This window comes from Lactuca virosa, chromosome 5, assembly GCF_052849685.1.
Source record: "Lactuca virosa cultivar CGN04683 chromosome 5, Lactuca_virosa_CGN04683_v6, whole genome shotgun sequence".
Lineage (NCBI taxonomy): Eukaryota > Viridiplantae > Streptophyta > Magnoliopsida > Asterales > Asteraceae > Lactuca > Lactuca virosa.
Genome location: NC_136430.1, coordinates 351,055,680 through 351,075,877, shown reverse-complemented (window position 1 = coordinate 351,075,877; position 20,198 = coordinate 351,055,680). Strand labels below are relative to the sequence as shown.

General features: G+C 40.4%; 1 protein-coding gene across 1 annotated transcript; it reads right to left on the bottom strand.

Annotated features, from left to right (window-relative positions):
• Positions 1 to 35: 35 nt before the first annotated feature.
• Positions 36 to 2,470, bottom strand: LOC145110938 (uncharacterized). The gene is made up of 5 exons (XM_079047251.1): positions 1,155 to 2,470; positions 912 to 1,043; positions 622 to 791; positions 381 to 534; positions 36 to 293 (listed from the first exon to the last, which is right to left on the bottom strand). Exons 1-5 carry the CDS (start codon positions 1,803 to 1,805, stop codon positions 138 to 140), a joined length of 1,263 nt encoding a protein of 420 aa, XP_078903377.1. The 5' UTR covers positions 1,806 to 2,470; the 3' UTR covers positions 36 to 137.
• Between the last annotated feature and the right edge of the window lie 17,728 nt (positions 2,471 to 20,198).

The following is a 20,198-nucleotide window of genomic DNA, read 5'->3' as shown; positions in this document are numbered from 1 at the left end:
TTTTTTGACTTGATGATTAAATCATTCTGTCTGGATTAAGTTAAAAAAACAGCCATTAACACATCAAAAAGGAGGTTTAATTGAGAATTTATTTCTCTTTTCATGGTCTTGACTCTTGACAACATAAATAAAGACATTTATAGCTTCAAATTTAGATCAACAGTTTCACCTGCCTCCCCGTTGCTGTTCCCTGGCTGACCCATTGATGTTTTTGCAGCTGGAAAGAAAGTAAGAAAAGGTTGTGGATTTGACCCGGTTCTTCCAGACAAATGGGTCGGATCTTTTGAGTGACCCTAAAGAAAGAAAGAAAGAGAAAATAAACAAGATGAAATTTGGGAAATAAATATGAAGAATTCTTGAAAAAATAAAAAGAATCTTACTTTATGAGTTTCGAATTGAGGCTGTTCTCCTATACAAGATGCTTGAGGAGGGCCTAACTTGAGAAAATCTCTGGTCAAAGTCAAACCTTGGTGTTCATCGATGAATTTCTTTGTTATTGTATCGGATATGAGACCTGAGGTTGAAGGATTTTCTCTGAAATGGAGTCCCAAATAAAAACCCATTAAAACAAAAAATGTTATAAAGCTTCGAATTTGTGATGAAATTTGGGATTTTGTTCACCTGAAAACTGGATGTGCAGGTTCCATGGTGATAGTGCCTCCATTGCTACAAGAAGCTGATTCATCTGATCTTGAAATGGGAGACACAAAAGCCGAAGGAAATTTGCAATGAAAAGATGGAATTGGCACGTTTTCCAATGAAAACGGGTATGGCCTTTTCATGCCAACCATCTGTCATAAAAACCATGAAGAAATAAATCCCCATTAATTCTTATACAATGATCAACAAATCTATAACATCACATATCTTGAAAAAGGGTGATGAAAAAAGTGTAAAAAAAGCAACATCACCTTGTCTTCCTCTGGCCACAATGGATGGTAGTTGTTGTTGCCATTATTATAGCTTTGGTTTGAAGGGGGCTCCATCTGAAAATTTAATACAGATGATGATGACGATGATGAAGTTCCTGCCGAAACATTCACCTGCAAAAGTTTAAAATTTGACTAATCAACAAATTATATATATACAATACAATCTAAGAAGTAAGAACATGGACAGATAAATAATAAAGAGGAGAGAGATTTCAGATTCACCATTGATGAAGAACAAGGTTGTTGAAAGTGCGATGATCTTTGCAGCATTAGATTAGGAGGAGGTGGCCAAATGGGAGGGTTGGATTCGTAAGGCAAACCACCAAGATTTGCTGGAAAGACTGCAGTGTATCTAGGGTGGTCCATACCATGATTTTGATTCTGATTTTGTTTCTCCCCTTCGAAATTGTAATCACCATCACTCCATAATCTACACCAATTACTGCTGCTGCCACCACTGATCATGTTTGTAGGTTTGGAAAAGGAGGAGGCGGAGATGGTGTTTATGCCATCGGTTTTGGAAATCAAAGGGTGGTGATTAGGTGGCAGCGGTGGCGGAAGTGGGATCGAAGATGAAGAAATTGGTGGCGGCCGGAAATTGGGAACTTTTTGGATGGTGGCCAAATTGGAACAAGAATTGCTCGGAGAAATGATTGAATTTGGGGTTAAAACGACGTCTTTCTTCTGTTGTTCCTCCGATATAATCTTCTCAAGTTGAGCCACACCCATTCCTCTCTGTGGCACTTTCTTATGTTTCAACTTCTTGGAAGATCTATGACTACTACCACCACCACCGCCACCGCCACCACCACCGCCGCCACCACCACCGCTACTGCTGTTACTACACCTAGAAGTATGTTCGTCTTGAGCCATCGATCACTGCCATCTAACTCACATTGAATTCTTTTGAAGGAGAACTCAGAATAGGTAATTCACGTATATAAGGAAAAACTCAAGATTCACCAGAAAGGATTAATCTAAAAGATCAAACCCTATTAAAGTTTCAACAAATTGAAAACGAAACCGAAATGTGCATCTAATTCTATAGATCACACAAGATCTCCATTACTTATACATGGAAAACGAACAATTAAAAGCAGATTATATGAATTTATTCATTTTCACAATTATATCAGACTGTAAATGCAGAGAGAGAAAGAGGGGAAGTAAATTGAGTATCCGAAAGGTGTGAGATAGAGATCAAAATCACTGAGAAAAAAAGGAAGCCATTGAAATTAGGTTTATTTTGATGCTATTTCAAAATTTAATAGCTCGAATATAATTTGCAAAATCTAAACTAACTATTTGAACGCAATTACTTTCTCAATTCGCAATCTAATTTATCGCCCAAATCCTCGCTCCACTCCAGTTTTAATTGCTAGACCAACTCTTCCATTTCTCGCTCACTAAGATCTACACTCTCTCTCTCACACTCCGCCATGAATTTCGTATTGTTCTTTTTAGCTCCCAAAAACCCTAAAAATGTTTTTGGGCACTAATCGATTGCCTTCTGTTTTCGTTCATATTTGATTCTGATTATATAGAGAGGTAAAAGGTGACAAGTTTCATATTCACACTTCAAAAATATGTGCGTAACTTTCATGACATGTATTGGTATTGTTTAATAAAATCTCAAACGGATAAAGTAATAAATTAAAAACTAAATTATATAAATGGTCATGTAGTTTGGTCATAATTACAGGTTTAGAGGTCTAACTTTTAAAAAAGTTAATATATTATATTTTTTTTGGTTTTCAAATCTTGCAATTTTGGTTTCTAGTTCATATAAAATGACTATTTTTTTTTCTTGTTTATATCGATTTCCTTTTTTTTTTCATTTACTCGTTTATAGTTTTTAAATAATTTTAAAAATAAAAAACAACTCATCTCATCATTTCCCATAACTCTCATCTTCCTCCTTCTTCCCCGCTCCCCATTTCATCTCAAACATCTCAAAACTGCCTTCATTTGCATCTCTCTTTCACCATCGTCGTGTTACCAGCCATCATATCCTAAACTTATTTAAGTAGTTGTTGAACACATGGAAAATAAAATACAACACACACATGTGGTGAAAGGGGAGTTACAATCTCATGCAAGCACATTCATATTTAAACCTTAAGAAATCTTCATGAACCCTAAGTATTGTGTGCTTTCATTACATACATTAGTGCACACATACTATGTTTTCATTCTATACACACTTGATTATTCTCACAATACACACAACGTAACTTTGTGCCATGTATTTTCACAATACATATTATGTGTTTTTTGAGCTTCGACGAGATCTAACATAGTGGAAACGGGTTTTTATTTAACTCAAAATAATCATCACTTGTTTTGTTAACGATATTGATAGCGTGCCTCCTAGCCACGCCAGAACAGTCGAAGTGGTCGAACACTCTCGCAACTCGGCTGTCCCGCTATGGTTCCAGCCTGTATTGGATCGGCCTCACTATCTGATGCCCGGCCTGGAACATACGCAGGAAAGTCACTAGATGAAAAAAAGGCACCTACAAACTCCAATGAGTATGCATGTATCACTACAATGGATAAGCCAATCAGGGGTTAAACAGGGGACAAGGGTACGATCCACCAATCAACGTTATTGTCCTGATCCGGGTCTGACACTCCTGTCTCCACGAAATGGGATATCTGCCAAGGCCCTCACCATAAAAGGTCACACGCTTCCAACTGTAAAGAGGTTGAATCCTCATTCTTCAAGCCATACATTGTACCATACACTTACATTCTTAAGAGACTGACTTGACTGTCAGAGCGTTCTCCATGGATCACCTCCCTGAGATCAGCTGATGATCGTTTTCTTTTGTTGTGATACAGATCTTCATCAAGGTTCTAGACGGCCAGCAGTGAAGTAACTCTTGGAGATCCAATATCACATCATTGGCACCATCCGTTGTTACGACAAACGACACAAAAAGCTCAATATACACCTTCCGGGCATGGAAAACGATGGAGAAGACATTACCAAAGGCACAACACGAAGTCATGTGAGACCAATGCCATCACTAGAACCAATCACTGCAGAAACAACCTAAACCATCACTTCGTCCGCCACACATCTGCCAACACTAGACACACCGATAAACGAGTTATGAGTCTCGACCCTAACTCCAATGAGCGGACAACGGTCACCCTAGACAAATTTAACTCCCAACAAAGCTCAAATGTCGAACCCCTACTTCCTCGGCAACGCACCATAACCCATTCTTCTTAAACTGCGAACTTAAACAGATCGATGATCTTTCAAACAGCATGCCCAGTTCTCCCCCACTTGGGTTCGAACTATCACCAACTGACATTGCAAACAAACCCCACTCAAACCAACTCGGACAGATACATACCATCCCTGACTCAACACAACGCAAGATAATCTCCTAGATAATGACCCAACAACTCAAAGACATTCTGAATCTCAAATGGAGGCCGCAGAAACTTCCCAGACCTAACCGCCTCTATCATCAAGAATCTCATGCAAATGCACAAGCAATAACTCTAATAGCCCTTTCATAGAATCGATTCTCTATCTAAGAACAATTGGACTACCACAAACTTCACCTCTGATTCCCTAACCTTCACTCCATCGCGAGACGCAATCATGCAACATGAGGCAACATCCTCACAGTCGAGACACAACAAAAGTTGTCATTCCCGATTCGTTTTTCCTGATCATTCGGAACAACCTGCCAGAACACGCTCTAACTTAACTCAAGGAAAGCATACCCATGGTCCTCATCTTGTACAGTCTCCACGAAAATGACTCTCTTCCCACACATGAAAAATTGGAAGAACAAAATCCTTGCCAAAGAAAATGACATCATAAGCCATCGGCCGATCACTCAACCTCAAGACTGCAATCCTCAAGTTGCTCATCCCAACCACTCCCTCATTGAGTTACACGACTCAAACTGACACTGCCTCAAGTAGGGCCCCCAATACCTTGAAATCAAATACTCATCTAGGTCTATACCATTCAACCCCAATTGGCATGGCCGCTAAGGCCCAAACAATCACCCGACCTGTCTTCTTCTTGGACAGCCATAACCGAAAAGCTGATAATTACTTAAAATGCTGCAACAGATTCATGGTGCCAAACCATGTTCCTACCCTCAAATAGCTCCTTATAATTTTCAGGACTTTCCTTGGTTCGTGTACGGATCATGTGCTTCCATTAGTACGACCCCAATACTACCTTCCACACCTATCCGTACTTTCCTCATAATCATCATGAATCTTCTAAGTCACTTCCTCATAATGACACCTTCCCAAAATCTGCTAAACATAACATCACTCGCACTAAATCGCCTCCTAGGCTCTCCTAGGATTACCACCTCATCCTGTCATCAGCTGCTAAAGGACCTCTACTAATGTCAGTTAACTACTTCACGAATACAATTACATGCAACAAAGCTTAGATAATCCTTCGACTAAAAGACTTAACCCTACAACGGTTAGACTCAAATGAGAGTTGCGCAATAAGGCCAAGTCAACCACTCTAAGTTTATTTAACCCTCACTGCATGTAACTTAACATATTCATGCAATAGCTAAATTACAATAATATGAGCCCTACAAACCAAAAAGCAAGCAGCATTTGAGCATCTAGCACCAAAAGCATCACATAAACAAGCAGTCCTACCTCGGAAGCTCCTGAAGATCTCTAATCACTAGCATGCATCACTATCAGCTCACACAACAGGCATAAAGGCATCTCTCCTAATCAGACATCCTACCTTGCAACACTGAGCAGATCCTTATCCCTAATCTAGCATGCAATTCTCATATACTCACATCAAACATCAATCATATAACACGCAAGGGTATTTTGGGAAATACTTACTTGAGCTCGGCTGATTGCATGCATCGCACCTCTTTTTATTTAAAAAAAATATCTTTCTTAGAAAATCAATTTCTTTTAGAAAATTTTACCAAATCCTCATTTTGAGTTCAAGCACACCCGAGAGTATGCCTGAAACCCTCAAACCAAGATTCTGATACCAATTTGTAACGCCCCAAAATTTTCGATTAAAACTTTAAGTATTTTTTTTAATTCACAACTGCAAGATCTTAAAACATTTATCAGAGTATCATTAAAAGTTATCAAGTACATAAGTCCCCCATAGATGCGATGCAATCGAACCGCCCCCCTCCTTTAATATAAGAAAACTTGAAATATGTAAACCACAAATCGTAAGCATAAAGTTTAGTGAGTTCCCCAAAATACCCTACACAACACAACATAAATAAACAACTACGGGTTATCTGCAACACTAGGGACTATCAACAGTCCCAGTGGGCTAACAACACGCTCGGTGGGTTATCAGCAATCTTGGAGACTATCACCAATCTCAGTGGGCTAACAGCATGCCCGATGGGTTATCAGCAACCCTGGAGACTATCAGAAGTCTCAATCACATATAAACAACATGATACAATAATAACAGCTAGACCCAGCTGGTCGTCACAGATACAACTGTTCTACCACACAAGCTCATAGAAACATGCAAGAGTCACAAAGACAGCTAACATCCTACATACATAATTTAGTGAGTCGGCATTGGTGCCTTCGACTCACGAGAATCAAGAGAAAACTCACATGCTACTGACGAATAGTAAATCACAAACCCGAACTGCCAAAACTAGACATCTCCTGGTCAACGAAACAATTAACCCTAATTAATGATTAAGGTCTAAAACTCAACTCAAGAGTCCAAATCCCACAACTAAGTCCTTTAAGAGTAAAAAAACCATTTTTCCCTTCTCATGGTCTAAAACCCTAAATCTTGACCAAAAGTCAAAAGTCAAAGAAAGTCAACTGACCAGCACGTACGTTGGGCGTACTTATCCTTACACGGGGCGTACTACTCGAACAACGGCCAAATCATGGGCACGCCCGGCGTACTCCGCTGATTCAGTTTTCTACCAACTTTACGTCTTAATCCTTTAAGACATATAACCTAATTTCAGATCTGACCATCCTAAAGTGTCTTAATCCATAAAGTCATCGACTTTAAGCCTTTGCATGGCTAGGAAGGACCCAATGCAACAAACTTTAACTTCCAAGACACTCTAAGCTACTTTACTCATGCATGAGCCATATATAGTGATCAAACAACGATTTTTATGAATCTACAAGTCCTATAATGCATGAAAGGACAACTAAAAGTCCATGGAGTGCTCCAAACTCATAACGGTCCAATCTTGGGGACAAAAGCTCATAAAACTTTAACCATGTAGATCAAATAGAAAACCCATCAATGTATAAACTTTATACCTGAAAATGATGCACAAAGAGGAAAGGTTCATTGATCTACAAGCTTGCTAACAACCACTCCTTCTTCTCTAGCCTCCTTCTTCAACAATATACACCAAAATCACTCAATAATCTCACAAACTCACACAAGCAACATAGACTCAAAATTAGGGTTTGAGGAGGAAATGGTTGCTAATAATGACGGTCCAAAGGGATATAAGATTGTTTAAATAGGGAGCAACCCTTATGTAACAACCAACTTTTTCAAAAGAAATTTTTTTCATTTTTGATTAACCAAAACACATTTCCATAAACCACGAAATCCAAATACAATTGTTTTCAAAACTCATATCAATTACAAACTTTATTTCAAAACATCAGAGTGTCCCATAAAACGCCTGAGAGAGAGAGAGAGAGAGAGAGTACACATCGCGTCATCAAGCCTTTCCCTTTCCCTTTGGGCTCAGATGTACCTAAAACAAATCCACAAACTATAAGCTAATGCTTAGTGAGTTCCCCAGAGCATACCGCACATACAATCCACATATCACATATCATATTAGCCATAAGCTACATATATCACATAAGCCATGCATACTGTAACCCCCGTGTTTCTAGGCTAGGCATTAATATTGATGTGATAGTCTAGGTTAACCTTTGTAACTCATTTTGAAGAAATGAAAAGGAATTATGTGAATATTATGTGATTTATGTGTTTTATGCTTAATAATTAGGATTTAATTAATTAAGAATAAAAATGAGCGTCGAAAATAAATATTAGATAAAGCCGATATCTATTAAGAAAGTTGTAGTGGTCGTGACAAGGATTACGGATATATAAAGAATACCGAAATCCGAGTTATAACGAAGAAGTTATGACCTGTCGAAGTTTCACGACAAAACCGGCACGGTGCCGAATGACGTAAAAAGTGCGTTTTTGATAAACTACTTTTTAGCCTTTGTGATCTAAACAAAAGTCGTAGTTTTCGTCAAACCGAGAGTATGTATAAAAAGAACGCCCAAATCTGACTTCGTATGAGGAAGTTATGATTTTTCTAAGTTTCAGCTTAACAGTAGACAGCTAAAAACTCGAATTTTAGATCGAGTGATTTTTAGCCGACACAACCTAAATGAGAATCGAAGGTCTCGTCAATAGTAGTACAACGGTAAAAAGACAGACGAAAACGGACGTCGGATGAAGAAGTTATGAATTTTTAACGGATTTCCTGTCCCGGTCTGTTAAAAATAATAATATAAAAATTAAAGTCAAAATTAGCCGAAGAAGTCTAAATGAAAGTTGTAGAGCGTAATTTTACCTACACGTGCATATAAAGAACGTCAAAAACGGAGCTCGTATGCGAAAGTTATGGATTTTAGAAGTTTTTGCACAAAAATCGAGAAATTTCGCATGGTGGACTTCGGCCACGTCACCTTCGCTGCATGCGTGCCACGTGTCCGAAATTTGCTGAGTCATCCGAAGCCGTGGCGCATCCAAGGAGTAACGCGTGTGCAGCCTTGTCCGAGCCTCGCACCACCTGTCGTGTGTCCGACCTTCGCACCACCTGTCTCCCTTTCCTCTTGCTTCGGGTCCGAACCTCGGAACTAGACTTCGGTCCAATCAGAGGTCAGCAACTCACCCCTCACACGTGCGACCCATGTGACCCCTCTTCGGATCTGCTGCCACCTGGAAGCCTCTCAGCCGTCCGATCAGAAGCCTCGCCCCTATAAATAGAAGGGTGCGAGACCTCCCGGGTATATTTTGAAAACTTGTCATTTTTAACCCCCTTTTCAATATTTCTTTCATTCCAACTTCCCCCAAAGCCCCGGTATCATACCAAACACCCGAAACACGTCCCGAAGTGCCCAAGAAGCCCGAGAAATTTATCTTTTCGGTTTTGAAGCCCAACCTTCGCAGAGCCCGGTTTCTCAATAAAACTCCCGGTTTTATTAGAAACGATCGTTTTAGGGAACGAAGTGCTGCTCGATTATCATTAAATCAAGTGAGTGTGTAGTCACTTTCATCTTACACCTAGATATGAAGTATTTTCTATAACATACGTGCTATGTGTAATTATAGTAATTGTTTAATTGAGGTGACTGTTGAATAGATGTTTTATACAAGTTTTAAACTGTATATGTATTTTATCTACAAATATGTTGGGTAGAACATGGGTAGACGAAATAGTCTATGTGTGTTAAAATGGTGAGAGGCCTCGATGTTGTTGTTTTTGTTGTTGTTGTAGTCGTCTAGCGGAGTATAGAAGACGACCACAGACCTTTCTAGACAGTCCAGTGGCACACTAGCAGGTTCGCAACTTGTAGGTGTTGGTGAACTAAATGTTCACTGGCGTACTCCATCCCCCTCATGGTTGCCTTTAGGACATGTATGGCTGAGGAGTCCCCTTAGCAGTAGTGTCCATCCCGATGATATTCCTTAGGCTAGGTCCCTTGTGATAGGTGTTTAGGGACGTAAAGTGAGGATAACGGGAATGGGTAATCAGGGTTATTGTTGATTGGTGAACTTAATAAGTTTATTATTATTGTGGGTTGAAAACCCTATATGCTCACCAGGCTCCCAAGCCTGACCCACTCAGCTTTTTATGTTACAGGTAGTGGACCCCGAGCATAGTCGGAGGATGATGAGAGATTTTTGGATTATAGGTCATTAGTTGTAAATAACTGTTGTAAGGCTTATAATGTCTTGTTTATGCTTTTGATCTGTATCGGAACATGACATCCTGAGGTTTTGATATAAAAGGAAATTATATATTTCTTAAAGAAAGGTTTTGATAAACTTTTATCATGTTTTGTTTTGGGGACCAATTCCGCAACATCTTTTAAAAGAATTTCTCTGATTTTATTTTTAAAAGCATAAATTAAATCGGTCTTTTCTGGCCGAGAAATTAGGGGATGTCACAGTTGGTATCAGAGCATTAGTTTAAGCGAACTAAGAAATTGTAGGATTTCTAGACTTAAACTTAGAATGCTAAGTGATGATTGTGAGATGAGTGTCTACCATATTTTAGACACGAGCACTAGTTTATTTTTGGAAAGATGCCTAAAATGCTTTTATGTGCTAAATGTTATATGTTTGCCATATATGCCATTAATTGTTCGGATCTATGGTCTGTTGCCGACCGGATCTGGAAACCTTATGTGTGTAGGATTCTAAGCGTACGATTACGATATTAGAACTAACATGTAAACGTTTCGGAGTGATAAGGGAATTTAAATACCTATCGAGGATAAAGACCTAAATTCGCCTTATTGAGTATATAGATTGTAATGGCAAGAACTCGAAGTGGGGCGGGAAATGCAAACAGAAACCAACAACCTCAACCCCAAGTGGTGGAACAGGTGCCTATAGTAGGAGCTGCACCAGAACCCATCACCATGGCTGGAGTACGAACTATGATTCAGACCATGATGGCTGAACAAAGGGAGGAATTGAGGCAAATGTTGCTGAACAACAGGGATGAACCTTCAGTTCCTGTTGAACAACGTGAATTGAATGACGATCGATCTGAAGAAGGAAACAACAGGAGATCTGTTGGTCATAGTGAGCCGCTTGTGGTTGGCAGAAATAACCACGAAGATAGAGTGGAGAGAAATGGGTGCAAGTATAAGGACTTTATGACTTGCAAGCCATCGACCTTCACTAGAAAAGAAGATCTTGTCGGAGTAATGGATTGGATCTCGGAAATGGAATTGGCTTTCATGACTGTGGTTGCCAAGGCAAGTTACAAACCACATTTGCAGTGCGTCGGTTCAGGGGCAGTGCTGCTCGTTGGTGGAACACTCTGGGGAAAACCCTAAGCCCTAATGAGCCACTACAACTGACTTGGGCAGAGTTCTTGGTGCACTTCAAGCGCAAGTATTGCTCGGCCCAAAACGTGCTTGAGTTAGAAAACCAATTTCTAACGTTGAAGAAGGGGAGTATGACCGTTGATGAATACACAAATAACTTCACAGACAAAATGGAGTTTGCTTTGCGTATTTTCCCAGACGAGCTGGAAAAAATTGACAGATACGCAAAGGGACTTCCATGGGAGTATGCGGTGCCAGTACGTCAGGAACTTACATTGGAGGCAGCTGTCTGGGCTGCCAAGTCTGTTGAAGATATGATTAAGGGGAGAGCCGCCAGCAAGGTTGAAGTTGGCGAAAAGAGAAAGTTTGAAGGAACTTCAGGTTCCAAAAAAAAGAACAAGTTCTCGAAGACTGGTTCAAGAAAATTCGGAGGAGGAGCCGAAGCCAAGTGGTGTGACAAGTGTAAGAAGAAACATGCTGGGAAATGCAGCGTGGAACTCACTTGTTACAAATGTGGAAAGCCAGGGCATTATGCTAATGAATGCACCTTCAATAATAACGTCTGTTTTGGGTGCCATGAAGAAGGTCATATTTTGAGGGATTGCCCGAAGAAGAAGGATGCAGCAAAACCCAATCTTCTACCAAAGCCGAAGGCGAGAGCCTTTCAGATGACACTTGAAGCTACGAAAGAAGAAGCCGATGTCGCTTCAGGTACCTTTCTCGTAAACGAATTGCCTGCCCAAATTTTGTTTGATTCTGGAGCCAATTACTCATTTATTTCGCATGAATTTGGTAGAAAACTAGCTTTGCCTGTAGATAGACTAGTTAATGCTATAATAGTCGAGATTGCTAGTGGCAAGTTTGTACCTGTTAGCCATCGTATGAAAAACATCTTCATTGACTTGAACGGGAATAAGTTCCACGAGGAATTATTGCCTATCGAGTTAAATGGATTCGACATAGTTTTAGGAATGGATTGGCTTAGCGTCAATGATGCCGAAATATTGTGTAGAAAGAAGATAGTAAAAGTAAACCCGCCAGGGAAAGAGTCGTTTATGGTGTATGGAGACAAACGCAGAGTAAACTCTGGAATCATTTCCCTAATGAAAGCCAGAAAGTGTTTGGCCATGGGATGTACATCATATCTAGCGTTCGTGATCGATGCTAAGAAGGAAAAGAAGGAGGTGCAGGATATTCCGGTGGTGTGTGACTATCCGGAAGTCTTTCCCAAAGATCTTCCCGGATTGCCCCCTGATCGACAAGTAGAATTTCGTATCGACTTGTTACCAGGAACGACGCCGATAGCAAAAACACCGTATCGATTAGCACCAACAGAGATGAAAGAACTTATGACACAACTTCATGAGTTATTGGATAAAGGTTTTATTCGACCTAGTTCATCACCCTGGGGAGCCCCGATGTTATTTGTAAAGAAGAAAGACGGGAGCATGAGAATGTGCATCGATTACAGAGAGCTGAATAAAGCGACAATAAAGAACAAGTACCCATTGCCGAGGATCGATGACCTGTTCGATCATTTGCAATGTTCGACCTATTTCTCGAAGATCGATCTTAGGTCAGGATACCATCAACTAAAGGTGAGAGAGCAGGATATCGAAAAGACTGCGTTTAGAACAAGATATGGACACTATGAATTTTTGGTTATGTCGCTCGGACTAACCAATGCCCCAGCAACTTTCATGGATTTGATGAACACGGTTTGTAAACCATACCTTGATAAATCCGTGATAGTATTCATAGATGATATCTTGATTTATTCGAAAAGCAAGCAGGAGCATGACAAGCATTTGCGTGAAATGCTAGAAGTTCTGAAAAAGGAGAAGTTGTATGCAAAGTTCTCCAAATGTGAATTTTGGATTCAAGAAGTCCAATTTTTAGGTCATGTGGTTAACCAAGAAGGAATAATGGTTGACCCAGCAAAGATTGAAGCTGTAATGAAGTGGGAACAACCAAAAAGTCCTACGGAGATTCGAAGCTTTTTAGGATTAGCCGGATATTATCGCCGATTTATCCAAGGCTTTTCTTCGATCGCTACTCCATTAACAGCTTTGACCCACAACGGAGTTACTTATACTTGGAATGAGAAGCATAAGGAAGCCTTTGAGAAGTTAAAGAAGAGATTGTGTGAAGCATCGATTCTTTCGTTACCTGAAGGAGTTGATGACTTCGCAGTTTATAGTGATGCCTCTGGAGTTGGGTTAGGTTGTGTTCTGACCCAAAGGGATAATGTGATAGCGTATGCATCGAGGAAATTGAAAGAGCATGAAAAGAACTACCCCACTCATGATCTGGAGTTGGCAGCGGTAGTATTCACCTTAAAGATATGGAGGCACTATCTTTATGGTACTAAATGCAAACTTTTCACTGATCATAAGAGTCTTCAATATCTCTTTAATCAGAAGGAATTGAACATGAGGCAGCGGCGCTGGCTAGAGTTACTCAAGGACTACGACTGTGAGATACTTTACCACCCTAGTAAAGCATATGTTGTTGCTGATGCTCTTATTCGGAAGGTAAATCTTGAAAAGAAAAGGCCAAGAGCGTTGAGAATTGAAGTTGTCTCGACAATTGTGGAAATTATAAAGAAAGCTCAGGAGGAAGCTTTAGAGAAAAATGACCGAAAGGAGGAATGTTTGGGCAAAATGTTGGTGTTTGATACAAACGGTCAAGGACTGAAGGTATTCAATGATAGGATTTGGGTACCTAAGACGGGAGGAGTAAGAGATCTTCTGATGGAAGAAGCTCACAAAACCATGTACTCGATTCATCCCGGCAGTACAAAAATGTATAGGGATCTAAAACCCTATTACTGGTGGCCGACGATGAAGCTCGATGTTGCTAAGTATGTGGCCGAGTGTGTAACTTGTGCTAGGGTTAAGGCACAACATCAGAAACCGTATGGGAGTTTAGAACCTTTGTCTGTACCCATGGGTAAATGGGAAGACATTACCATGGATTTTGTGACTAAACTGCCCAGAACAAGGAACGGTCACGACATTATTTGGGTGGTCGTTGATCGCTTCACTAAGAGTGCGCATTTCATAGCCGCCAACGAGAAATGGTCTATGGATAAACTTGTGAATTCTTACGTGAAGGAAATTGTGAGGCTTCACGGTGTTCCGTTAACGATTGTATCCGATCGTGACAGCCGTTTTAGCTCAAGGTTTTGGAGGAGTCTACAAGAGGAATTGGGTACCAAGTTGTGTTTGAGTACATCTTACCATCCGCAAACTGATGGTCAGAGCGAACGAACAATTCAAACATTAGAGGATATGCTGAGAACATATACCCTAGAATTCCAAGGTAACTGGGATAAACATTTACCTCTAGTACAATTTTCCTATAATAATAGTTTCCACTCGAGCATCAAGATGGCACCTTATCACGCTTTGTATGGAGAAAAGTGTCGAACGCCGTCATGTTGGCTGGAAGCTGGGGAAAAGCAGTTTATGGGACCTGAAATAGTCCATCAGACTGCTGAAAAGTTGAAAGTGATTAGGGAAAGGATGTTAGCAGCTCAAGATCGACAAAAGAGTTATGCCGACAAGAAAAGACAACCGATATCCTTCGAAGTTGTAGATTCGGTTTTACTTAAAGTCTCGCCGTGGAAGGGACTTATAAGATTTGGTAAAAGGGGAAAATTGAGTCCAAGGTTTATTGGACCATTTAAAGTTCTTCAGAGGATCGGGAATCAAGCTTACAAGCTAGAATTACCAGAAGAACTGGAGGGTATTCATAACACCTTTCATGTGTGTTATTTGAGAAAGTTCACGGGAGATGTGCCTGACATAATTCCCATTTCTGAATTAAGGTTGGATGAAAACAAGAGGTTGATTGAAGAACATGAGGCAATCGTTGACCGTAAGACTAAGAAGTTGTGACACAAGATGGTCGATTTAGTGCTTGTGCGTTGGAAACATACGAATGGGCCAAATCTCACCTGGGAAACGGAGAGTGACATGATGAGTCGCTACCCGCAGTTGTTTGTTGATGTGTGATTCCGGGGACGGAATCATCCTAAGGGGGAGAGAATTGTAACTCCCGTGTTTCTAGGCTAGGCATTAAGATTGATGTGATAGTCTAGGTTAACCTTTGTAACTCATTTTGAAGAAATGAAAATGAATTATGTGAATATTATGTGAATTATGTGTTTTATGCTTAATTATTAGGATTTAATTAATTAAGAATAAAAATGAGCGTCGAAAATAAATATTAGATAAAGTTGATATCTATTAAGAAAGTTTTAGTGGTCGTGACAAGGATTACAGATATATAAAGAATACCGAAATCCGAGTTATAACGAAGAAGTTATGACTTGTCGAAGTTTCACGACAAAACCGGCACGGTGCCGAATGACGTAAAAAGTGAGTTTTTGATAAACTACTTTTTAGCCTTAGTGATCTAAACAAAAGTCGTAGTGTTCGTCAAACCGAGAGTATGTATAAAAAGAACGCCCAAATCTGACTTCGTATGAGGAAGTTATGATTTTTCTAAGTTTCAGCTTAACAGTAGATAGCTAAAAACTCGAATTTTAGATCGATTGATTTTTAGCCGACACAACCTAAACGAGAATCGAAGGTCTCGTCAATAGTAGTACAACGGTAAAAAGACAGACGAAAACGGACGTCGGATGAAGAAGTTATGAATTTTTAACGGATTTCCTGTCCCGGTCTGTTAAAAATAATAATATAAAAATTTAACTCAAAATTAGCCGACGAAGTCTAAACGAAAGTTGTAGAGCGTAATTTTACCTACGCGTGTATATAAAGAACGTCAAAAACGGAGCTCGTATGCGAAAGTTATGGATTTTAGAATTTTTTGCACAAAAATCGAGAAATTTCGCATGGTGGACTTCGGCCACGTCACCTTCTCTGCATGCGTGCCACGTGTCCTAAATTTGCTGAGTCATCCGAAGCCATGGCGTATCTGAGGAGTAACGCGTGTGCAGCCTTGTCCGAGCCTCGCACCACCTGCCGCGTGTCCGACCTTTGCACCACCTGTCTCCCTTCCCTCTTGCTTCGGGTCCGAACCTCGGACCTAGACTTCGGTCCCATCAAAGGTCAGCAACTCACCCCTTGCACGTGCGACCCATGTGACCCCTCTTCGGATCTGCTGCCACCTGGAAGCCTCTCAGCTGTCCGATTAGAAGACTCGCCCCTATAAATAGAAGGGTGCGAGACCTCCCGGGTATATTTTGAAAACTTGTCATTTTTAACCCCTTTTTCAATATTTCTTTCATTCCAATTTCCCCCAAAGCCCCGGTATCATACCAAACACCCGAAACACGTCCCGAAGTGCCAGAGAAGCCCTAGAAATTTATCTTTTCGGTTTTGAAGCCCAACCTTTGCAGAGCCCGGTTTCTCAATAAAACTCCCGGTTTTATTAGAAACGATCGTTTTAGGGAATGAAGTGCTGCCCGATTATCATTAAATCAAGTGAGTGTGTAGTCACTTTCATCTTACACCTAGATATGAAGTATTTTCTATAAAATACGTGCTATGTGTAATTATATTAATTGTTTAATTAGGGTGACTGTTGAATAGATGTTTTATACAAGTTTTAAACTGTATATGTATTTTATCTACAAATATGTTGGGTAGAACATGGGTAGACGAAATAGTCGATGTGTGTTAAAATGGTGAGAGGCCTCGATGTTGTTGTTGTTGTTGTAGTCGTCTAGCGGAGTATAGATGACGACCACAGACCTTTCTAGACAGTTCAGTGGAACACTAGCAGGTTCGCAACTTGTAGGTGTTGGTGAAGAAAATGTTCATTGGCGTACTTCATCCCCCTCATGGTTGCCTTTAGGACATGTATGGCTGAGGAGTCCCCTTAACATTAGTGTCCATCCCTATGATATTCCTTAGGCTATGTCCCTTGTGATAGGTGTTTAGGGACGTAAAGTGAGGATAACGAGAATGGGTAATCAGGGTTATTGTTGATTGGTGAACTTAATAAGTTTATTATTATTGTGGGTTGAAACCCCTATATGCTCACCAGGCTCCCAAGTCTGACCCACTCAGCTTTTTATGTTACAGGTAGTGGACCCCGAGCATAGTCGGAGGATGATGAGATATTTTTGGATTATAGGCCAGTAGTTGTAAATAACTATTGTAAGGCTTATAATGTCTTGTTTATGCTTTTGATCTGTATCGGAACATGACATCCCGAGGTTTTGATATAAAAGGAAATTATATATTTCTTAAAGAAAGGTTTTGATAAACTTTTATTATTTTTTGTTTTGGGGACCAATTGCGCAACATCTTTTAAAAGAATTTCTCTGATTTTATTTTAAAAAGCATAAATTAAATCGGTCTTTTCTAGCCGAGAAATTAGGGGATGTCACACATACAACATATAGGGATGCCCTGGAAACCCTCCAGGGTCTTACTCCGGGTGCCTCGGGAACCCCCCCCCCCTCCCGAGGTCTTAGCCCAAATGTCTCGGGAACCCCCGAGGTCTTTTCTAAGGATGCCTTGGAAACCCTCCAAGGTCTTACACATAGGTGCCTCGGGAACCCCCCGAGGTCTTTCATGCAAGTATCACAAATGACTAGCATATCACATATTCCATAACCGACTAGCATATCACATAACAAATAATGGGCCGGCCTTGGTGCCTTAGACCCATTGGTTTGGTGAGGAGACTCACCTCTGTCTGCTAAATCTAAGAGCTGCTCTCCTAACAGTCTGTAACCACCCGTGCTGAGCAATGATAACATTACCCAAGGTTAGGGCTAAACACAATCCAATTGAAAAACCCAAACTCCAAGTCCTTTCACAATGGCCCAAAAAGTCTTCATTTGCTAATTGGCCCAAAGTCCATGTCCAAAATCGTTAATGGGCCTCATAGCCCGATAAATCCCAACCATAGCATCCATGGCCCAAAACAGATAAGTTGGCCCACTAACTCCAAAACAAGACCAGGCCCAATGACTAACTAAGGCCCAAAAGCTTAAAAGCCCAAAACAAGTCCAAGTCCATCTGTTGTGCGTACGCCTTGCGTACCACCCTGGTACGTGCAACGTACTGAGTCCCTGAGCTGTACGCACGACGTACAATAACTTACGCCCAGAGTACAAACAAACTAAGCACTTTCTTCCATTAAGTGCTTAATACTCGATATCCTAACATCCAAAATCATATCTGAGCTCATTAAGACGTCCTAGGGCATAAAGTTGGCAACTTTATGCGCTTTCATGCTCTATGGGACTTAATAACTTCATTCTTCACATTAGGACTTCATATAAGGCTCCAAACTCATGTATGGAGTTTAGATACTCCCCAAGCTAGCACCTTTATGCATTTAGCATGCTCACAAAGCTCAGATCTAACCATTTCAGCCTCTGGAGTTGCTCAACTCTCAAGAGGAGGTCCAAAACCAACAAAAGGGACCATAAAGAAAACCCTAGCTAGATCTAATGAATAAGAGGACAAGATCAGAGCTTTATACCTCCATAAGCTCCTCAAGGTGAACTAGATACAGATTCTTGAAGCCGAATATCATTCTAAGCTTGCTTAACAACTCATTCTTCTTGAATGGACACTAAAATGGCCAGAAATGCACTCCTTAAGCTCAAAACACACTCTCTAATGCTTTTAGGGTTTCCAGAGACGTTTAAAGGTGAAAGAGGCTGATTAGGGTGTAGCTCAAATGAGATAAGGATGCTTATATAGGTCTCAAGTCCGGAAATTAGGGTTTGGACGTCCGTCACGTACGCCCAGCGTACGCTTGGTACGCCCATCGTACGTGATGTCCCTCCGCGATCATTCATGCATAGTACGCTAAGTGTACCCATGAGTACGGCCAACGTACTTAAGGGACTTATTATGCAACAATTAAAATTTTCGAGGGCTTCAAAGGTAATACCTGATTTGGAGTGTTACACCTTAAAATTAGGGTTTGGAGTATGAGTTAGTACTCCATGCGTAACAAGCGTACGCCCAACGTACTAGCTTGGAATTCCCCGATCCTCTACTTGCACATGTACGCTGCACGTACCTCCTCGTACACCCAACATACGGGCTGACCTTGAATTTTCTCAAAAACATTGAGGGACTAAATGTGTAAACCCTAAATAGACCAAGGATTAAAATGAGAATACCTAAAATATGAATGTTACACTTCCTTTGCAGCTAGAGACTTTCTGCTTGCAATCTTGTCCTTGCTAACTTGCATGGATGGGGAGGAACCATAGTAGGAATCCCTCTAATGGAGTCACACCCAATACTCCAAAGACCAGAACCAAAAATAACAGTGAGAAGGATTGATCTCAACAAACTCTAAAAGGGCTAAAAGGGTCTAGAAATCGTCCCATAGAAGTGTGACATCCCCAATATCACGGCCATACAAGACCGATTTGTTTATGCTTCATTTGAAAATCAGAGTATACTTTTAAAGAAAAATGTTGCGGAATTTGTTCCCAAAAACATGATAAAGAATTTATCAAAGCATTTCCAAAGAAATGTATTTTCATTACATTAAAAACATCGGGATGTCATTGTCAATATAGATCAAAAGCATAACCAAAACAACATAGGGCACAAAAAATAGGCCTAAAAAACAACATAGGCCTTACGACATTCTATTTATTTCTATTGGCCTATAATCCATAATCTCTCATCAGATCATCGCATCTATGCTCTTGTGTCGCTACCTGTAATACAAAAACTGAGTGGGTTAGGCTGGGGAGCCTGGTGAGCACATAGAGTTTTCAACCCACAATAAATAAGTTTATTATTTTAACAATCATTCAACCCGATTACCCGTTCCCATTATCCTCACTTTACGTCCCTAAATCATCTATCATAAGGGACCTATCCTAAGGAATTTCATCGGGATGGACACTACTGCTAAGGGGATTCCTCAGCCATATATGTCCGTAAGGCAACCATGAGGGGGATGAAGTACACCGGTGAACACATCGTTCACAAACACCTACATGTTGCGAGCCTGCTAGCGTTCCACTGGACTGTCTAGAAAAGTCCATGGTCGTCATCCATACTCCGCTAGATGACTGGATCATCGTCAACACCGAGGCCTCTCATCATTTTATTTCATCACTCACCCATGTTTTACCCAACATATTTGTAGATATAAAATACATATACAATTTAGATCTGAAGAAAAAGGTTTAGATCTGAAGAAAAATACATATGCAGT

Bases quoted from the DNA above. Each gene is read 5' to 3' on its own strand.
- LOC145110938 (XM_079047251.1), bottom strand. From the start codon at position 1,805: ATGGCTCAAGACGAACATACTTCTAGGTGTAGTAACAGCAGTAGCGGT. The intron at 792-911 runs GTGATGTTGCTT...TTTTTATGACAG, and splicing joins TGTGGCCAGAGGAAGACAAG to ATGGTTGGCATGAAAAGGCC. The intron at 294-380 runs GTAAGATTCTTT...TTCTTTCTTTAG, and splicing joins CTCAATTCGAAACTCATAAA to GGTCACTCAAAAGATCCGAC.